This window comes from Lutra lutra, chromosome 10 (assembly GCF_902655055.1).
Source record: "Lutra lutra chromosome 10, mLutLut1.2, whole genome shotgun sequence".
In the NCBI taxonomy this organism is placed as follows: domain Eukaryota; kingdom Metazoa; phylum Chordata; class Mammalia; order Carnivora; family Mustelidae; genus Lutra; species Lutra lutra.
The window spans coordinates 31,316,731-31,337,011 of NC_062287.1; the positions used below are offsets into that span (position 1 = coordinate 31,316,731).

The 20,281-nt window shown below is 36.1% G+C and overlaps 1 protein-coding gene across 4 annotated transcripts in view; it reads right to left on the bottom strand.

Annotated features, from left to right (window-relative positions):
• The window catches only part of ARHGAP42 (Rho GTPase activating protein 42), a 299,718-nt gene that overhangs the window by 140,044 nt on the left and 139,393 nt on the right, over positions 1-20,281 (bottom strand). For 3 of the 4 annotated variants that reach the window (XM_047692078.1, XM_047692082.1, XM_047692081.1), the window contains exon 4: positions 4,773-4,844. The exons of the other annotated variant lie outside the window; for it this stretch is intronic. In XM_047692078.1, coding sequence (XP_047548034.1) covers positions 4,773-4,844 — 72 coding nt within the window. The remainder of the gene's footprint in view (positions 1-4,772; positions 4,845-20,281) is intronic. 4 annotated transcript variants of the gene reach the window in all.

Genomic DNA, 20,281 nt, shown 5'->3' on the forward strand with positions numbered 1-20,281 from the left:
GGAGTACTACTTATATTTTAGAGTCTGCCAGTGTATGTGATAACAGGTGTAGAAAGGACTTAAAATGGATTCTCTCTGGGGGCAAGGAGGAGATTTTGAATGCAATCAAATACAGTTCTCAATTGAATGCAGACAAGTCATAGTCCATTTTGCTCTATTAGAATGCTGCTCTGGATATATTACTATTGTGAAAATTTTAGTTCGCATTAATCATTCTGGATACCTATTCTCCTCATTTTTAGAATTGAAATCAGCATCAACAAATTACAAATTTAAAAAAAAAACTATGCCTGCATACAAATTTAAAAAAAAATACAAATTAAAAAAAACTAAACATTCAATTCTATACTCTGACACATGTAACATGTCAGGCCTGCAAACAATTCCATTCTGCATCTACCAGCACACTAAGAACCTCTACATAAATACACTTTTGCAACTGTTTATAGATAATTTTTGCTATTAAAAAAATAGGAACCACCTCCTCTATCCTTCAGTTCAGCAACCCCCATCATTAATCTTTTCTAATGGTTCTCAATAGTGCTTATTCTCCACAATTGTAACTCACACAGCAAAGTATCAGGTTTCTCAAAGTACTCAGAACAAACTACAAAGGAAATGTTTGTGGTCCATACACTTTGTCCACTTCAGTTAGATAGGATCACCTCGTTGTGAGGAGCAGGCTACTTTGACTCAGCATTTTCCACCTGGCCCAAGCTGAAGAGGTCACTGACTGCAGTGGAGGAGTCTACACTTAACTGATGTTCTTGCTTTCCAGCTAGCTCATTAGCCTGAACTCACTTGCTCAAAACCTCTACTGTACAGACTGTAAAAAGCAGCAGTGTCATTTGGAGAATTAACTCTATTTAACAAGAAAATACATAAGGTAAGGTGAAATAAGGAATAAACCAATAGAAAAAATAAAAACCTTCAAATATTTTAATTTCTATCACAAAATTTCTGTAATACCAAAATAAAACTGACCTATACATATATTTCAGAAGAAAATGCCTGGTTTTTATTCACTTTACTGAACAAGGATTACTTAACAGCTTACAAACAATTTAGTACTAAGAGCATCAGGCAGATAAAGTGCACAGAATCACCACAACCAAAAGGCCAAATGCAATAATATTTAGGTTCAAGATTTCATTTGAACTCACTTAGGAGCAAGTTTAAAATACCTTCCCCAATCACAAGGCAAAGGCATAGTATACTGTGTGTGCTCTCAGCTGATAATGCCCAGCAACTGAGATATTTAAAAAATAAAATAATAAAATAAAGATAAAATAAAATGTGTATAATTATTCATTTTAACTATAGCTAATTTAAACTCTTAAATAAGAATAAAAATAACGGGGCGCCTGGGTGGCTCAGTGGGTTAAGCCGCTGCCTTCGGCTCAGGTCATGATCCCAGGTCCTGGGTTCGAGCCCCACATCGGGCTTTCTGCTCAGCAGGGAGCCTGCTTCCTCCTCTCTCTCTGCCTGCCTCTCTGCTTACTTGTGATTTCTCTCTGTCAAATAAATAAATAAAATCTTTAAAAAAAAAAAAAAAGAATAAAAATAACATAAAATAGGTGTAATTATTCATGTTATTTTAACTATAGGTAACTTAAACACTTAAATAAGAATAATCCATACACAAGTAATGTCTGCTATTTTAGAGGGATCATAACACTTTCACAGAGCTCTTTAAATTTTTTTATTAAAGATTTTTATTTATTTGAGAGAGAGAAAGAGAGAGAGAGAGTGCATACAAGCAGGGGGAGGGGCAGAGGGAAAGATGATACTGAAGTTGACTCCCCACTGAGCACAGAGCCTCCATGCAGGGTTCAATCTCAGGACCCTGACATGACCTGAACCAAAATCAAACATTGGACACTTAACCAACTAAGCCACCCAGGTGCCCCACAAAGCTTTCAAGTATCAATGAAGTGAGACATTGTAAATTGGGGCTCTAAAGTAAAATTGATTAATTTCAGATACATAGTCTGACTTCCTAGCTCTGTGATCTGTTAAGGTCACCTCATGATTTTCCTCATTGTGAAAGAAGGAGTTAACACCTACACTCATCTCACAGGTTGCTCGTGAGAACTTAATTATGTCACAGATGTAATAGCTCAGTGAAAACCCCTATAATTATAGATATAAATAAAGATTAGCTACTATTATTCTTGAAAAAAAAAACTCTTCCTTGCTCTGAGCACACTAAACATTCTTATTTTCTTCCTTCTTCGGCCCTTCCTTCTCAACCTCCTTATCTGTCCTGTTTTTCTCTCCCAAACATCAAATGTTAAGTTCTCATATTATATACAACCTCAGTCCTCATCTCATTCTATCCTTTCACAGAAAGAATCTAATCTTGCCCATGATTTAATTAATACCAGAAGACAATTCCCAAATGTGTATTTCTAAATCAGATCTGAATATACACGTGCCAATTCAACATTTCCACTTGGGTATCATGGAGGAACCTCAAATTCATTATAACTAAAAGCCAAACTCACCATTTTTCCCACCCAAACATAAATGTTGCCTACTAAAATCACCCAATTATACAACCCAGAACCCTAAGAGTAATCCCTGAAATGTCCTGTTTCTCACTTCCCAATATGTAACCCATTTCTTACCTTTCCCATTTTAGCTCTGAAATATATCCCTTCGTCTTCACAGCCACTATCATCTTCTGAATCTAAAGTCACTATCCAATAGCCCCCAGATTGGTTTTCCCAAAGCAGTCCTACCCCTCCAATCCCTGTATGACATCCAACTTTTAAAATACAAACATAATATAAACAAATAAATAAAATGCAAATATCACACCTCTAGCTATAACTTTTCTTTGGCTCATCAGTGCCCTCAGAATAAGAAGCAAAATACTTTGGCCCACTAATAAAGCTGTGCACGTGCCCTCTTGTCATTATCCTCTATATTCCTAAAATTCTTTTTCTTCTAAAATGCTAGGCTCTATCCTCCTTTGAGGCCTTTCTTCATACCCACTCTGTTGGGAATATGAAAGGTTTTCCACTTCCCACTCCTGAACTCCCATTTCCAGCTATTTCTTTATCATTAAGTTCGCTGCTTAATCAATACTTCCTCCAGAAGGCGTTTCCTGGTTCTCTGGACAAGGTCAGTTTTTATTTATTATATTCCCACAAAGCACTCTTTACTATTGCATCACAATCCTCAGTGCATTTGTAATTACTCTGGTGTCTGCTTTCCACAAAAGATAATAAGGGACACAACAGCAGCAGGCAAGCCTGTCTTGTTTACAATTATATCCCTTAATCTTATCAAACACCATGCTTTTCACAGTGGGTCAACTACGATATTGATAAATGTTTGCTGAATTAATTAACATAAAAATGGTTCTGATTTAGTCCCTAATTTGACAATACTTATAATTTGTAGAGAAATGCACGTAAAACTAATTCAACACAGACTATACTAGCTTTTTACAGTAAATCAGCAAAAAAAACCCTACTTGATCTATAAGAAAGATAATCAATTCTGGAAGCCAAATAAATAATATGAAGAAAGGCCCATATGAGGAAGGCTTCTTTCTGGTGCTGGGATATGAATGAAGCCGTAGAGAGCTAACAGGACTTCAACAAGCAAAGGATAAAAAGTATTCCAAGGAGAGGGAAATTTGGGCAAAGCCACAGACCTAGTCAGGGTATAAACAGAGACTGGTGAACAGACAATGTGCCTAAGGAGGGAAGTATACTGAAATACAGCAATATTTGCTATACATAAGAAAATATATTTGCTATACTGAAATACAGCAAATAGGCACACTGTGGAAAGCTGGAAAGCTTTCATTATCAGAATTAAACTGTCTCTCAAGGAGAACCACTGAAAATTTCATCATTAAAGAGTGATGAAGACAGCAAAAACATGTTAACAGATTAAGATGAAGTGTGGATAAATAAATAATAAAAATCTTAAAAAAAAAAAAAGATGGAGTGTGGAGACCAACTAGTAAGCTAATTCAATATTTCAGGTGGAAAGGAAGGAGGGAAGGAGGAAAAATAATTATACAGTAGAACAACACTGCTCAAATGGGGGAGGGGTAGGTGATTGACTAAATGGAAAACCAAAACAGAGAAAAGATAGAAGAAGGATGTCAAAAGTTTTTTTACAAACACATTTTTTTTAAAAACTTATTTATTTGAAAGAGAACATAAGGAGGAGGGGAAGAGGGAGAAAGAGAGAGATTCCCAAACAGACTCCATGCTTAGCATGGAGCCCAACACAGGGCCTGATCTCCGGATCCTAAAATCATGACCTGAGCCAAAACCAAGAGTGGGACACTGAACCAACTGTGCCACCCAGGCGCCCCTCACAAAATACTTTCATTAATAATAAAAAAATACAAAAAATAATGAAAGTTCTTTTATAATTACTGCCTGAGTTTTCAATAGACTTTATACCTAGTTGTTATTTTATATGGTTAGGAAAAAAACTCCTCAATGTTACTATAATTTCACTCTCTTTAAAACAGTTAATTTCCTACAATCGTTGGGATGAAAGGAACTACCTTATAACATGCTGACTTTCTCTATTCAGTAAAAGAAAACCCTTTATGTCTAAAAGAATTCCAGTCTTTGTAATAGGCTCTGTGCAAAAGTTAAAAATGACGTAAAGAATTTTTTTTGACGTACAGAATTTTTTAAAAAGGTCATTCTAATTTCAAAAATATTAACATCTGAAAGTATGTCATCTTTAATTATCAAGAGAATATCTGAAGAATAATAAAACATAACACTTACTTTTGCTGCACCAATCTGTTCTTTGCGAAATTTCTCAAGTGGAGCAATTAACACATCATTAGCGTTTTGAATCTGAAATTAAAAATGCAAACACATTAAGTTCCATAATATTTCATGTAAATATTAATAAAAAAAAGATAGCTCCTTTATTCAACTTACTTAAATAAAGAACTTTTGTTCTCTTGACGGCTTCTATAAATGAAATACAAATACCTGGCATGTTATATAGTAATTTCTACTTTATAAGGTTGTTTCCACAAATTATTTCACTTAATTCCAACAATAACATGAATAATGGAAACCAAGTATACATGTTGAGATCCTAGTCTAAATATTTAATTTCGTATTCTAAGATGTAACTAAGAAATAATACAGATATTTACAAATACCTTTAATTACTCTGGTTTAATGCAGTTAGTTTAAGCATCATTTTATTTTTTTTTAAATTTTATTTATTTATTTGTTAGAGAGAGAGAGAGAGAGAGAGCGAGAGAGCATGAGCACAGGCAGACAGAGTGGTAGGCAGAGGCAGAGGGAGAAGCAGGCTCCCTGCCGAGCAAGGAGCCTGATGTGGGACTCGATCCCAGGACGCTGGGATCATGACCTGAGCCTAAGGCAGCCGCTTAACCAACTGAGCCACCCAGGCGTCCCTAAGCATCATTTTAAAATCAAATCATATAAAGCTCTTCTATTTGCCACTAGAATGTTATTCTACATCTGCAAAATAAAATAAGGTTCATTTTCTTCTATTCAATTAGTTTTCTTACACTTGGGATTTGGCTGAATGTTCATATACTTCCAACCCTACTATAATATTACCTGATTTCATTTCAATGAACAGTATTTTAGCCCCAAACTCCAAACTGGGATTTACTACCACTTTAAGAAAGATAAATATTTTAATTTGGATATGTGAGAATATTGTGAAGAAGGAGTTTTCAGTGTAGGAACCAGGTACTGAATGCAAGAGATATACATTTCTTTTTTTTTTTTTTTTGAAAGATTTTATTTATTTATTTGACAGAGATTACAAGTAGGCAGAGAGGCAGGCAGAGAGAGAGAGAGAGAGAGAGGAAGCAGGCTCCCTGCTGAGCAGAGAGCCTGATGTGGGGCTCGATGCCAGGACCCTGGGATCATGACCTGAGCCGAAGGCAGAGGCTTTAACCCGCTGAGCCACCCAGGCGGCCCGAGATATACATTTCTAAGAAAAACAGTATGCTGGGAAGAAATCTTCAATTGAAAAAACCTTTACAAAGTATTAAAATTAAACACAGAATCTTAAATGTTCTCAACACAAACACGAAAAATGGTAATTATGTGACAGAATGGAGGAGTTAGCTATTGCCTGATGGTAATCAGTTTGTAATATATACATGTATTAAGTCAACCTGCACACTTTAAACTTACATAATATTATATGTCCTTGATATCTCAATGAGGCTAAAGGGACAGTTATAGTTAACAAACAAAATTTATAATTTACCACTGTGATAATATGATCTATTATATAATAAGCAAATGCTAAGATGAAGAGAAATCTTTTTTTAAATTTCTTTTCAGTGTTCCAGAATTCATTGTTTATGCACCACACCCAGTGCTCCATGCAATACGTGCCCTCCATAATACCCACCACTAGGCTCACCCAAACCCCCCACCCTCCTCCCCTCCAAAACCCTGTTTATTTCTCAGAGTCCACAGTCTTTCATGGTTCATCTCCCCCTCCAACTTCCTCCAATTCAATTCTCCTCTCCATCTCCCCCATGTCCTCCATTGTTATTCCTTATGCTCCACAAGTAAGTGAAACCATATCATAATCGACTCTCTCTGCGTGACTTATTTCACTCAGCATAATCTCTTCCAGTCCTGTCCATGTTGATGTAAAAGTTGGGTATTCATCCTTTCTGATGGAGGCATAGTACTCCATAGTGTATATGGACCACATCTTCTTCATCCATTCGTCTGTTGAAGGGCATCTTGGTTCTTTCCATAGTTTGGCGACTGTGGCCATTGCTGCTATGAACATTGGGGTACAGATGGCCCTTCTTTTCACTACATCTGTATCTTTGGGGTAAATATCCAAAAGTGCAATTGCAGGGTCATAGGAAAGCTCTATTGTTAATTTCTTAAGGAATCTCCACACACATTTAAAAATAAAACCCTAGGGGCGCCTGGGTGGCTCAGCGGGTTAAAGCCTCTGCCTTCGGCTCAGGTCATGATCCCAGGGTCCTGGGATCGACCCCCACATCAGGCTCTCTGCTCAGCAGGGAGCCTGCTTCCCTTCCTCTCTCTGCCTGCCTCTCTGCCTACCTGTGATCTCTGTCTGTCAAATAAATAAATAAAATCTTTTTAAAAAAAATAAATAAAATAAAATAAAAATAAAACCCTATTTTTAAAATATGTAACTCTATTTTAAAATAGGTTAAAGTATATACAGGAGTTCCTTACATCATTCTTACAACTTTACTCTAAGTCTAAAATTATACCAAAATTCTAAAATTTCAATGCAAGTGTTTTACTTTGACTTAATTTCACTGAACTTCTTATTCTCTAGTCAAGTTTTATTTCTCAAATTCCATATCTAAGTCCACAAAGATAATATACACAAAAATAAAAACTAGTGTGTTAGTGCCTTTGATGATAGCATTCTCTAATTCGTAAAAAAATAATATGGCAGATACTGAAAAGAAGACTTAAACTCCCTGTATAAAGACATAAGAAGGGACGCCTGGGTGGCTCAGTTGGTTAAGCATCTGCCTTCTGCTTGGGTCATAATCTCAGGGTCCTGGGATTGAGTCCCACAAGGGGCTCCTTGCTCAGCAGGAGCCTGCTTTTCCTCCTCCCTCTGCCAGTCATTCCACCTGCTTGTGCTCTCTCTCTCTCTTTCTCTGATAAACAAACGAACAAACAAACAATTAAATAATTAAAGAAAAGACATACAAAGTAGATCAATACTCAAAACCCTTTCTAAGACATCAACAACAAACTGTAGATACCTCTGACAACATCACAGTTGTGAGCTCAGACAGGCATTCCTCCAGACACACTGCAGGCATCTTTCTAGAGAGAAATGACTGGAAAGTAGCAAAGTAGCTCACTTTTAATTGTCATGCTCTAAATCTTCTTTACCCTCATAAAACCCCAAATACATAAACACACATGTACATACACAAACACACACACACACACACACACACACACATCTGCTTTTAAACTGAAGTTGGCATAAGGTGAAAGTGTCATGAACACTTATGTGTAATTTTGAAAAATGATAATAAAGGCTAGTATTTACTGAAGGTTTATGTTATGCTAGAAACAAGCATGATCTAATATATTTAAAGTCAGTGAACTTAAACAGGGAGATATTTCTCAAGTGGTGAAAACAGCAACAATAAGGGTGCTGAATTAGATGATATGCAATATACAGCACAAGCACATAAATTTAAAATCAAGAATACCTGGGTTTTGGGACACCTGGGTGGCTCAGTTGGTTAAGCAGCAGCCTTCGGCTCAGATCATGATCCCAGCGTCCTGGGATCGAGTCCCACATCGGGCTCCTTGCTCATCAGGGAGCCTGCTTCTCCCTCTGCCTCTGCCTGCCATTCTGTCTGCCTGTGCTTGCTCTCTCTCCCTCTCTCTCTCTGACAAATAAATAAATAAATAATCTTTAAAAAAGAAAAAAAGAATACCTGGGTTTAAACTGGGGCCTGTTGTTATAAGCTGCTGTTTAACCATTCTCAGCATCGGCTGCAACACCTACCCCGCAACTTAACTTGGTTCTAAGGACTAAGATAAGGAATATAAAACACTTAGCTCAGTGTCTTAACATAGTAAGTCTTCAAAATTTATAGCTTTTAATAGTTCCAAACTGACACAGATAATTAATCTCATTCTGTATTTATGTACTGAATACACTTCTGTATCTGAATCTATAGTATTACTCTTTGGTTGAAGTCTATGTGCACATTATGAGAAAGTACTTTCCCATAAAAGTCCTGAAAGACAGATGGCCTGGACTCTCCCATATCCAATCACTAGGTACTTATGTACTGCCAAGCATACTGCTGAGGTCTATGTAAAGTGAAAAAACTAAGGCATGGACTAAACCTTCCAGAAATTTAATGTCTATTTGAGCAGAGAGGAAAATTTTATTCATTCAACAAGTATTTAATGCTCTTAAAACACTGCTAAAATTTTTGGAAAAATTGAAAGACAAAACTGATTAGTTCTACATGATAAACTATGGAGAACTCCTTATGAATACATGAATACATCAGGATTTTGAAAACAGAAAAGATCCTTGAGAACTAAATAAAGAACTGAAAAGATAAAAAAATTCTAGAAACAGGGAACACCATGAATAAAGGCAAAGGGGCAGAACTAAGCCTGATATGAGGGAAGGGAGAGTGCAGTACAGAAAAATAAAGCATTTATTAAACAATCATTAAGAGTCAATCATGACTGTGAGTACATTGACCTAGTTACAGGCCCTCAGTTAACTTTTGAAAAATGGGAATACAGAATGAATATGATGCATATCAAACAGTTCTGGTACATAATATGATCCATAGAATTAATACATTATTATCAACTAACAAGAACATTATCTAGCTGGAGAAAAGTGTGCATGTGTGTATACACACACACACACACACACATACATTTTTAATAGAAAACTCAGTTGGAATAAGGAAAAGATACCCATAATCTAGGAAGAACAGCCTGAACATAGAATCCCTGCTGGCTTCTAAACAGAAAATTCATGTTGTAAAAACCTGTTCTAGGAAATCAGTAATATGTGGGATAGTTTGAGAAGGAAGAGATGAAGACAAGATGTGCCAGGTGAATAGCTGGGAGTGGAACTCAAGTTTGAAACAATAAGGTACTAGGATCAGGTTCCTACAGTGTTAACAAACTGCTAACAGGGAACTGCAAGTTTTCTCAGAAACAGAAAAGGGTCCAGAGGGAGAGGAATCAAAGGGCACATTAAGAAGTTTTGCCTCAAGCATTGGAACTCTGGCATCACATTAAGAACTAGAGTAAATAAGGTAAAGAGTCTGTTTGTTGGAGAAAGAATAAAAATAATGAATTTCACTTTGGATCTATTATGTTCAATGCCAGGGGAAGACTCAAGTATTTTGGCGGAATATGCCATCTCAAAATAACAGAGTTAATCAATATGAATGAAACATATTATTGGGGAGAGAAGGATTAGGAAAGGGACCTAAAGGATAAATCCGTATACTAAGACACTGGTGCCACATTCCTATCCAATGGTTTCAGTCTCTGCCATATGTAAATATGACCTGGGAATAAAACAAAACCTGAGGATACAACACAGGAGATGTGAAATAACAACCACCCTTGGGGGCAATTATTATTTCTTAACCCAATTTGCCCATATTTCTTCACTTTTTTTCTTTTGTTTTTAGATTTGTTCATTTTTCTCCTCTTTCTTTCTCCTACTCTCATTCTATTAATGTGAAACCGAAGGAATTAAAAAAAAATAAGTTTCAGAGGTACTAAACAGAAAAGGGGAGAAAAGATAGAGATAGAGACATCAAAAGATATGATTTGTTGAGTGTTTACTATGTGGCACGTACTCTGCTAAACTCATCAAAACATCAAGAATAAAACTGATTTTATATAAGCAATAAAGTTCAAAATCCAAAAATCATCCAGAATGTTTTAAGCACATGAGTGTTAAAGTTAGACCCAGTTCCATTTTAATTTCAGCATCAAAACTTCTAAGTCTCAGTGTCTTCATCCCTATACCTCTTAAAGTGTTAATAATAATGAAAGGAGAGATATACATATTTTTAAAATAACAAGCATAAATTTGACATATGGCAGCCTTTCGAAAAATGTTTCCTTCTTCGCAGAACTTACAATGTCTCCTATGTGTTCAGTCTTAAATTTCCCATGGTTTAAAGTGTAGTTCTTCAAAGTAGAAACTGAATTGAAATTAATTTAACAGAACAGTACTGATCTACTCGATAGATAATAGAGAAACAGGAACTTATTTTTTTCCATAAGCCAGTGCCACATATATGTGGTTTTTACATCCCGAATATCATGCGTTTGTGCAATGAACCGCTGTTCACAACATGTGAATCTAAACTCAGGACGTCAAAATGGAAATGCCAACAACACTCTTCAAACGGTAGAATGGAGATTTACAACCCAATTCCGCTGCTTCTGACCCTTATCTTTGTACATTCCCCAGGGAACACACGCTTTTCATCCACACAAACTTGTCAATCACACGGATAAAAGTTTTCAACTCTGAAGTAATCCAAGTGTAAATTAAAGGTGTTTAAAATTTTTAGCAGTTTTAAAAGAATGATTGTTGCTACTGTATAATAAAGAAAAATGACATACAAAATGGTGGAAAACTATAATTAAATGTGAATCACGGTACAACTCTGGTGACTTTACTTTCATAAGGCCTAAAAAAAAAATCTAGAGAAATGAAATTTTGGCTCACATGGAACTCTTTGTCCCCAGATTTACACAAGAGGCTTGATGAAACTTCTTCCAGAAGGTAATTTCAGGTTGGGGGGCAGAGAGCTGGCAGGGGAGTGTCAAGTCACAGATTACGAGATTCAAGATCCCGTAATACTTGTGGAATGTGTTACTTTGCATGAACTTTCTAAGAGGCTTTAGGAAAAATACAAAACCAATTTTAATATTCTCCCTAGATACTAATAATGTAAAATCTTAAAAAGGTCTTATTTCAGTAAATAAGATCTTATTTTCTAACAATTACTTACTTACTTACTATCTTACAATTCTTAACCATCTGTAATTCTAAATTCTAGGTACAACAAACCTATTTTTATAGATATCGATCCATTTTAAAAATCAAATTATCTGGTATTTCACTTATTATCTGTAGCAGAGAAGCGAATATGATATTGGATAATATTTTACAATACTGCATTTACTGAGTAAATACACTTGAACTGTGGGTGCAGTGTTACTTACACAAAGCCAGACAATTAAGTTTTCACTTACCTTTTCTTCTGCTGTTTCAAGTGGTTCTAACAAAGAGCCACCAGGGAGTGCTCATAAGTCACTCACAAGTAATAATTAGAAAAGTTTTTATGTGACCAGATGAATAATTCTCTGAATACATTTGGAGTTTTTTGTGTGTGTGTATGTCCAAGTATACATGAATTATAATTTTCTATAGACCATGGATTTTTAAGTGCTACCCTATTTTTATTAAATATTCCTATTTTGTGGGACACCTGGGTGGCTCAGTCATTAAATGTCTGCCTTCAGAGCAGGTCATGATCCCAGGGTCCTGGGATGGGGTCCCCAGCCCTAAATTGGGCTTCCTGCTCAGTGGGGAGCTGGCTTCTCACCTTTCCCTCTGCATTCTGCTCCCCCTACTTGTGTTCACTCAATTTCTACCCATCAAATAATAAAATCTTTTCTAAAAATTTCAAAAATCAAAGAAATTCTTATTTGGGGGCACCTGGGTGATTTGGTTATGCAGCAGACTCTTGATTTTAGCTGGGGTCATGATCTCAGGGTCCTGAGATCAAGTCCCACATTGGGCTCTGCACTCACCAGGAAATCTGCTTCTCTCCCTCTCCCTCTGCTCCTTTCCTGCTTGCACAGGTGTGTGCTCTCTTTCTCTCTCAAATAAATACATCTTTTTAAAAAATTCCAATTTTTTAAAAGATATTATTTATTTATTTGACACAGAGAGAGAGAGAGAGAGAGAGAGAGAGAGCGCACGAGTAGGCGGAGCATCAGGCAGAGGGAGAAGCCGACTCCCCACTAAGCAAGGAGCCTGATGTGGGGCTGGATTCCAGGACCTTGGGATCACAACCTGAGCCCAAGGCAACCGCTTAACCAACTGAGCTACCCAGGCGCCCCACAAAATTCCTATTTTTAACACCTGCTTTTCACTGCTCAGAACCAACAAAATGAGCAGCAATGGAATAAAACAAATCTGAAGGGTAATTCTTGCACTTTTACTTATTCTCCCCTTTCCAGGTTCTGGTTAAAATCCAGCATGGTTGGTACCATCACAGCCCATCACTAGTCAGTGAATATAGTATCCTATTAACCTTAACCTACTCAATAATATTAGGATAGAAGACTGTAATTTTCTACCTCAAACTTTCAAAGTACCAAAACACTCAAAAATTTGAAAAGAAGATTTAATAATATTCTGTGGTACTCGCTAAAGCAACTGCTTGAGAAGGCCACAACAGATGATGCTATTTACTGAAATAAAACCTGGATGGTGTAGCTCATTGCACAAATAACTTCCTGTTGAGATACTTATATAGCCAATCTGAACACAGAATAAAGATCACAAAGGTATTTCATGAGTAGACGAAACACATTTAATTCACAAGATACCTATAAGCAGTCTGAGATAAGAATGGATTGTTTTCCTGTTAGTATTTGCAACCAGGAAAATTAGACACAGTCCTATTTGGGATTATTGGCAAGTATCTCCCTTCTGCCTTCTTCCAAATTCTGTCCTGTTCCTCCCTCCCAAACAGCATCTCAGGATGAAATTCTGACAAGTGGTCTAAGGCTAGCCTGAGGTTCACTCCTTACTCTTCACAGCTATACAAGAGACAGTCCTGGGGTGCCTGGTTGGCTCAGTTAGTTAAGTACCTGTCTTCAGCTCAGGTCATGATCCTAGAGTCCAGGGATTGAGCCCAGTGTCAGGCTCCCTGCTGAGCCAGGAAGTCTGCTTCTCCCTTTCCTTCTGCCTCTGCTCCTGTATTCTCTTGCTCACTCTGTCTCTCAAGTAAATAAAATCTTTAAAAAAAAAAAAAAAAAAAAAAAAAAAGGAGAGACAGTCCTTCTCTTGCATCAGTAAGCCCACAGCTCTTCTAAACTAGAACTCAAAAGCCAAACTCACAAAAGGTGTAAAGGATGGATATACAAATAAGACCTTCATTTAATAAGTGATACAAAGTCAAAGACTAAAGGCTTTACTTTATATCCTTCAATGTAAGCAAATTACTCTGAAAAACTATATCTTCACCTTTTTTTTAAAAAGTGCTATGTAAGGTTAGCTGGGTACCACTGTAATACATTTAATTTCAACCTGAACGTCACTTGCTACTTCAGTACTGAATGTTTTGATTCTGCTTATTAAGCAGTATTCCATTATGAACCCCACCTCATTGGACCTCATCTGTTTAGATCCAACACTCATTTAAATTTAATATTACTTTCATATTTTCTTTACTTTTACCAGTAATTATATTTTTCTTATTGAAATATACAGGTAAAGAAATTTAAATTTTTGGCGAATGATGCTTTATGAATTGTCCCTTACATCAAAAGACAGGAAGTAGTACACTCTTCAGGAGAGTGCACTAGTTTCTGTTTAATTCTTGGTTTATACCCTGACAACTGTACAATCTTGGTCAAGTTATTCAAACTTTCCAAGTCTGTTTCCCTTTATGTTTAAGGATGATAATATGTTTATTTACAAAGATTAAATTTTATATTTTATGTATAATGATCATAAGTTTATTAGTATAAATTTTTACTTGCTTCCTTTTAAATTCATTCTTTTGTGTAGGTCAATTATAATGCATATATGTATATTTTTTAAATGAAATGGGAAGTTGCTACTGTAGTGCTAGTATAAGAGTGAAATCTCATCAGCATATACTGAATGTCAAGACTCTTAAATGGAACAGAGTGTTTATCTAGGGTAAACAGCAAAGACTCCTCTCTACTTCTAGAACTTATTAACTATCCCAAATAACTCAAATTAAAGTTTACTATTTTTAACAAAGCCATCTACACTCATAAGATGAGGGAGTAGAAAAGCATTCATCCAATAAAGAATTGACCATTTTCATAGAATCTAGCTAAGAAAGTGGAAGAGAAGGGTAAATTGCAAAATTTCATGTAATCCAGTGCAATCTAATGATATCATAACTCTAGGTTGTACCACTGAAACTCTCTAAATATTAAGTTATTTCAACAAGAAAGGAAAGTTCTTTTTCTTGGGTTTTTGTTGCTCTTAAACTACTTTTGCATCATTCCCTTTTACCCAGCAATCTCTAATGGGAGATTACACTAAGAATATTTTAAAGAATTCAAGCATTGTGGAAAACATTTTAAATAGGAGATATAACCATAACATACTGTCTGCTCAAAACCTCTGTCCACTTATTATCATCCTGATTACTACTTGAACATTTATAATTCTAAGATAAAGTAGACTGAAAAAAAATCAGCAAAAAGAAGGCCAAACTGTTTTCAGCTATAAAAAAGTAGACATGTGAAGGTCAAAGTGGAATTGATATCTTACAAGCTACTTAAATACTCTAAATATCCTACACATACATCATACATTCATCATAACAAATACTTTTCTTTTGATTTTGACCAGAAAGCATGCATTTAGGGAATGCACTTTTATGGAATATATGGCTGCATTACCTCTCCTCAAAGGTCACACAAATCAGATACTGAAGTTCAATCTACCTGTGAGTACACAAGTAATATAAGAAATGCTGCAACCTCAGTTGTTTCACTGGGTTAAATAATCACTCCTAAATTTCACTGGGTAAAAACATTCTGCAAAATTACTGATGAGGTTACTTCAGCCAGTCCTCTGCCTTTGGAATTCTCAGGAAATCCTGGGATCTATTGAAAATGTATACATCTGTGGTATTGCCAATAGTATCCAATGATGCATCTGTTTGTTAACCCTGTAGGAGATGGCCAATGACTTTCCTTTAACACAGCTGTCCCATGTCCTGATGTCCTTATGCTGATGAAAATATACCTTCTCCCTTCTCCCCACCTTAAATATCAAAAACACAGTATATCTTGAGCTGAGTCAATTGGGGCCTCAAGACTCCACCCCCCCACCCCCACCCCCTGGTTTTACCCCCTAGTCAAAGTGGCTTCATGTTGGGGAGGAGCTTCAACAAGGTGATAATTTATGTAATTCAATGTTTATCTCCTCCCCACCCTGCTGTTATTGCTATTTCTTCTGCTAATATTTCTCTACCCCTCTCAGTATTCTCTACTAAAAATATCTTGGAGAGAGAAACTGAAACCATTCATTTGTTTTAAATTCTTCATTTGTGAATCTAAGCAAGCTTCTAATAGTTGTTGTGAGTTTATAAAAGAAATGAAAATTCATTAAGTAAATTCCCAGAGTCACAGTTATTTTACAGCAATTACATCTTAGGAGCTGAGTGTTAATTTATTTTAATCACAATTGCTCAGTATTTCTGTAATGGCAGATTGTCAAAACCTTAAGAAAGACTTAAGATACCCCAGTGTATATTCAATTTCTTAAATTGCTTATTCCAATTTTGCAATAATGGGAAAGGAATGGAAAGGAGAAAAGAGAAAGGAGGAAGGAATTAGGCAGGATAGAAAAGCATATAAGCAAAGCAGAGACTAAATTAATACAGGGAGTGATAGAGAAAGTATAAGAAGAGAGATTGGGGGCTAGTGATGGGCAGGAGCAAGCTCACAGTGGCTCTAGGAAAACACTATGTATATCTCTGTATTCATTCAATGATGTGGGGTTGAAGTCAGCTAATGTGGAAGTATTTACACCATGGAAATCAATAAGCATTACAAATCAGGGTTATGTACACCTACACATGCATGCGCGCGCACACACACACACTCACGCACCCCTAATTGCTGGCAGTTAACCTTTTCCAGCACATCAATGCTTAGAACAATATTTGGAAGACACCAATATTAAACTACAAACAGTGGGAAAGAGTGGTATCTACACAAGACTCCTTCCATCTACTTTTTAAAGTACCTCTTTCAAACCTGTGTACCTGTGTACCTGTGGGCTTATAACATTTCCAATTCAGTATGTCTTTCCCAACACCCAAGAGATTAAACTCATTTGTACTTCTTCACACTTAAGCTTTTTGATGCAGAGCAAGGCTTTTGAATTTCTGGGCTTCAATAACAATACCTTAAACAAACTTCTAAAATAGCACTGATAATAAACAGTTTTAGCTTCCAAATCTATCTGAGTGATAGCAGGTTTCTGTGGTGCTGGGTTGAGAATGATCCTGAGACTGAATCTCCACAGTGAAGGAATGATCACAGATGTTGGTTATAATTATCTCTTACTAATAAGACTGACAGTATTTATACTGCATATGTTATATAAACATAGACACAGTTATCTTTCTCTTCCTGGAAAAGTGGAGATAATGTCTTACTGATTTTTTTTAATAATCACTGTCTAGCAAAAATCCCTTGCCCAGTGGAAACTCAACACGACCATTGCTAAATTAAATAAAGTTATTTCTGACAGTCATAATGGGCACCTGCAGTAAGTTACAGTAGCAAATACTGTTTCTCATCATATTACTGAGGATGGCAACAAACTATTTTCGATAATTAGTATTTCTATAATATGTAGTGATATATGCTGTATAACATAAGTAGCAATCAATATCTATTTAAGTAGCAATAAGAAACTGAACTCACTGGTATCTTTAGAAAAAGACTCAGTCACAAAAAAAAAACAACTATTGATTTACAATGATTTTTTTTTTTCACACAAGTTTCTTTACTTATAAGCTGATTTTGCAGGGGAAAAGAAGTAGGCACTATTTTATTTCAAATCAAAACTTTGAAGGACAGACTGTTATCCTACAAATGGCTATATAGGCTAAAAGGGAAAGAGCAGTAACTCCTCAAAAAAGAGATGCAAGTCACCCTCCAAATTCTCCCTACTCCTTCTTCCTTAAGGTTGATTTCACTACTGTACTGAATGGAAAACTCAAAACAGAAAAACATGGCTCTACAGGATCTTAGCTGGGAACCAGGAAAGGGGTTTGGGGTAGGGGAGTATGTTATAGACTAATAGGCCTAAAAGCCTGAAGAGAAAAGTGCACAGGTCACTCCCATCAGGTAAATGAGGAAACAGATTCTAGAGTATACATATAACAATAATTACTGAACACTTACTATATGGTCCAAGAGAATTCTCCTTCAGTTCTTACAATAGATTTATGAAAAAGTTACTATTATTCTTCCTATTTTACAGATAAGGAAACTGAGACCCAAAGAGGCTAATTTGCCCAAGGTCACACACAAATAGTTGGTAGCAGAGCTACAACATGAACTCCAGCATTCTGACTCCAGTGTCCATACGCCTAACTACTCTGTCAAACCTCATCAGACCACTGTCTGATAATAAAGAATATACTACAGGACCAAAAGTAAGACTTGCCCCCACAAGTTGCTTGTGAGTATGGCTATCATAAAATAAAAACCAAAGAAAACAAATGACCTGCAGAATTAGGGATGAGATTACTTTCCTATTTTCTAATTTCTAAACTCATATAGGATGAGGTAGATATATTATTTTCTCTATTACTCATCTTCTTTGAAAAATGTTATAGACTTTTATTGCATCTCCAGTTTCACTATTGTGCTGATGCCATATTTATATGTGTGATAAAACTCAGGCTGAGGTGAGTAATAATGATTTTTCTTGGCTTAAGAAATGCTTAGTTGTAATAATGTAATGGTGATGTGAGAAGCAGTATGGACACAGGGAATATGAGGAATTTTTAGCTTAAAATAGGAACATTTCTCCCACATAATTCTACCAGTAAAAGTTTAGGAAATTAGAAAAATGGGTATTCGTTCAGAAATATAATCATACTATATTGCTTTTTCTTACTTCAGTTTCCTGGTACAACACTTACTTAGGATGTTTGTGTCATGTACTATCTTGATATAAACAAACACAGTAAACACCGTAGCTGGAACTTGTACAGTTAAGAAAAAAAAAAAAAAAAAAAAAAACCACCAGAAGCTAATACACACACATTCAGTGTTTTTTTCCTATAAACTAAACTGGTAGTAACTGCTTGAATGTGAGTATTTTAAGGTCTCTGGGGGCTAAGAGGAAGAGAAAATCTTTTGAAATAAATAATTCCTTAATTGAATGAACCAACAAATTGAATCACAGTGTTAAAATAAAACCAAGAGGGGCACCTGGGTGGCTCAGTGGTTGAGCCTCTGCCTTCAGCTCAGGTCATGATCTCAGGGTCCTGGGATCGAGTCCCACATTGGGCTCTCTGCTCTGCGGGGAGCCTGCTTCCTCCTCTCTCTCTCTCTGCTTGCCTGTCTGCCCACTTGTGATCTCTCTCTGTCAGATAAATAAAATCTTAAAAAAAAAAAATTAAAAAAAATAAAACCAAGAAAAAATAATTAAAAGAGAAAACTTCAGGGCTTTAATACATAATTACAAAAGTCCAAGAGTACCCCAAAGTTATCAAAGTCCCACAATTTAGCAAACAAGAGGTATGATTTATTTTGCAAACATTTTCTTTTAAACTTTCCCAGGCATTTGAACATAGGCTCTTAGTCATAGCTAAGAATTACTTCCCAAATAAATTCCATATGTTCTAAATCTTATGCCTGGTCTTTTCCAAAACCAGATCTGGTCATAAATCCTGGGCCAGTTTTCCACACTGTATAGCTGTCAAAAAGTTTTCTTACCCAATGAACTAAAGAAGCTCTTTCAACCTTTTATGTGAGGTCTTGTATCATGTGCAGTAACAGTGATGTGTCAATACTAGAGAAATTTTCTTTACAACACATGACAAAAAAACATTAAAAATACATATACTGGGGTGCCTGGGTGGCTCAGTGGGTTAAAGCCTCTGCCTTTGGCTCAGGTCATGATCCCAGGGTCCTGGGATTGAGCCCCACATCGGGCTCTCTGCCTAGCAGGGAGACTGCTTCCTCCTCTCTCTCTGCCTGCTTCTCTGCCTACTTGTGATATCTGTCTGTCAAATAAATAAATAAAATCTTAAAAAATATATATATATATATATATATGTATATATACACACACATATATATATACACTTTTCCTTATTGTGAAAAGTATGTCCCAACAGAAAATATAATCATTTTATAAATCATTAACATCTGACTTCTTTTGGTCTTACCCTCAAGCCATGAATTACTTTCAATTCATAAAACTAGCTAAAAGAATGGTTATGATTCCTCTCCAGAAAATAAAGCTTGGAAGCTTGGAAATGACTTCCCCTCCTGACAGAAGCAGCCAGCCTGGGATTCAGACTGAGGCATTCATGATGATGTGTACAACCTGACATAATGCAAAGCAGTAACTCTATGCTGAGGGAGATCTAAGTCATCCTATATGAAATTATGAAAAGGTATGGGGAACAACCTCTCTCCTCTCTCTTTTGCTTTCTCTTAAAAAACTAAGAGATAGTATATTTAGTGGAGAAGAAAACAGCTTCTGTGATGCCCAGTTTAAATAAGCAAGAACAGTGTTGATGCTGGTAAAACCCTAGTTCTTATCTCAACATTACCCAGATCCCTACACAGAACACTGAGAAGCAACTCCCATCACTTTGCCGACAATCACACCCTGTCCCCATCTTTGGGCTTTTAGGAATTCCTAACATAGTCTAGAGTATGACTAAAGTTAAGACATTTTAATTAATCTGAAAATACTAGATGAGAAAATG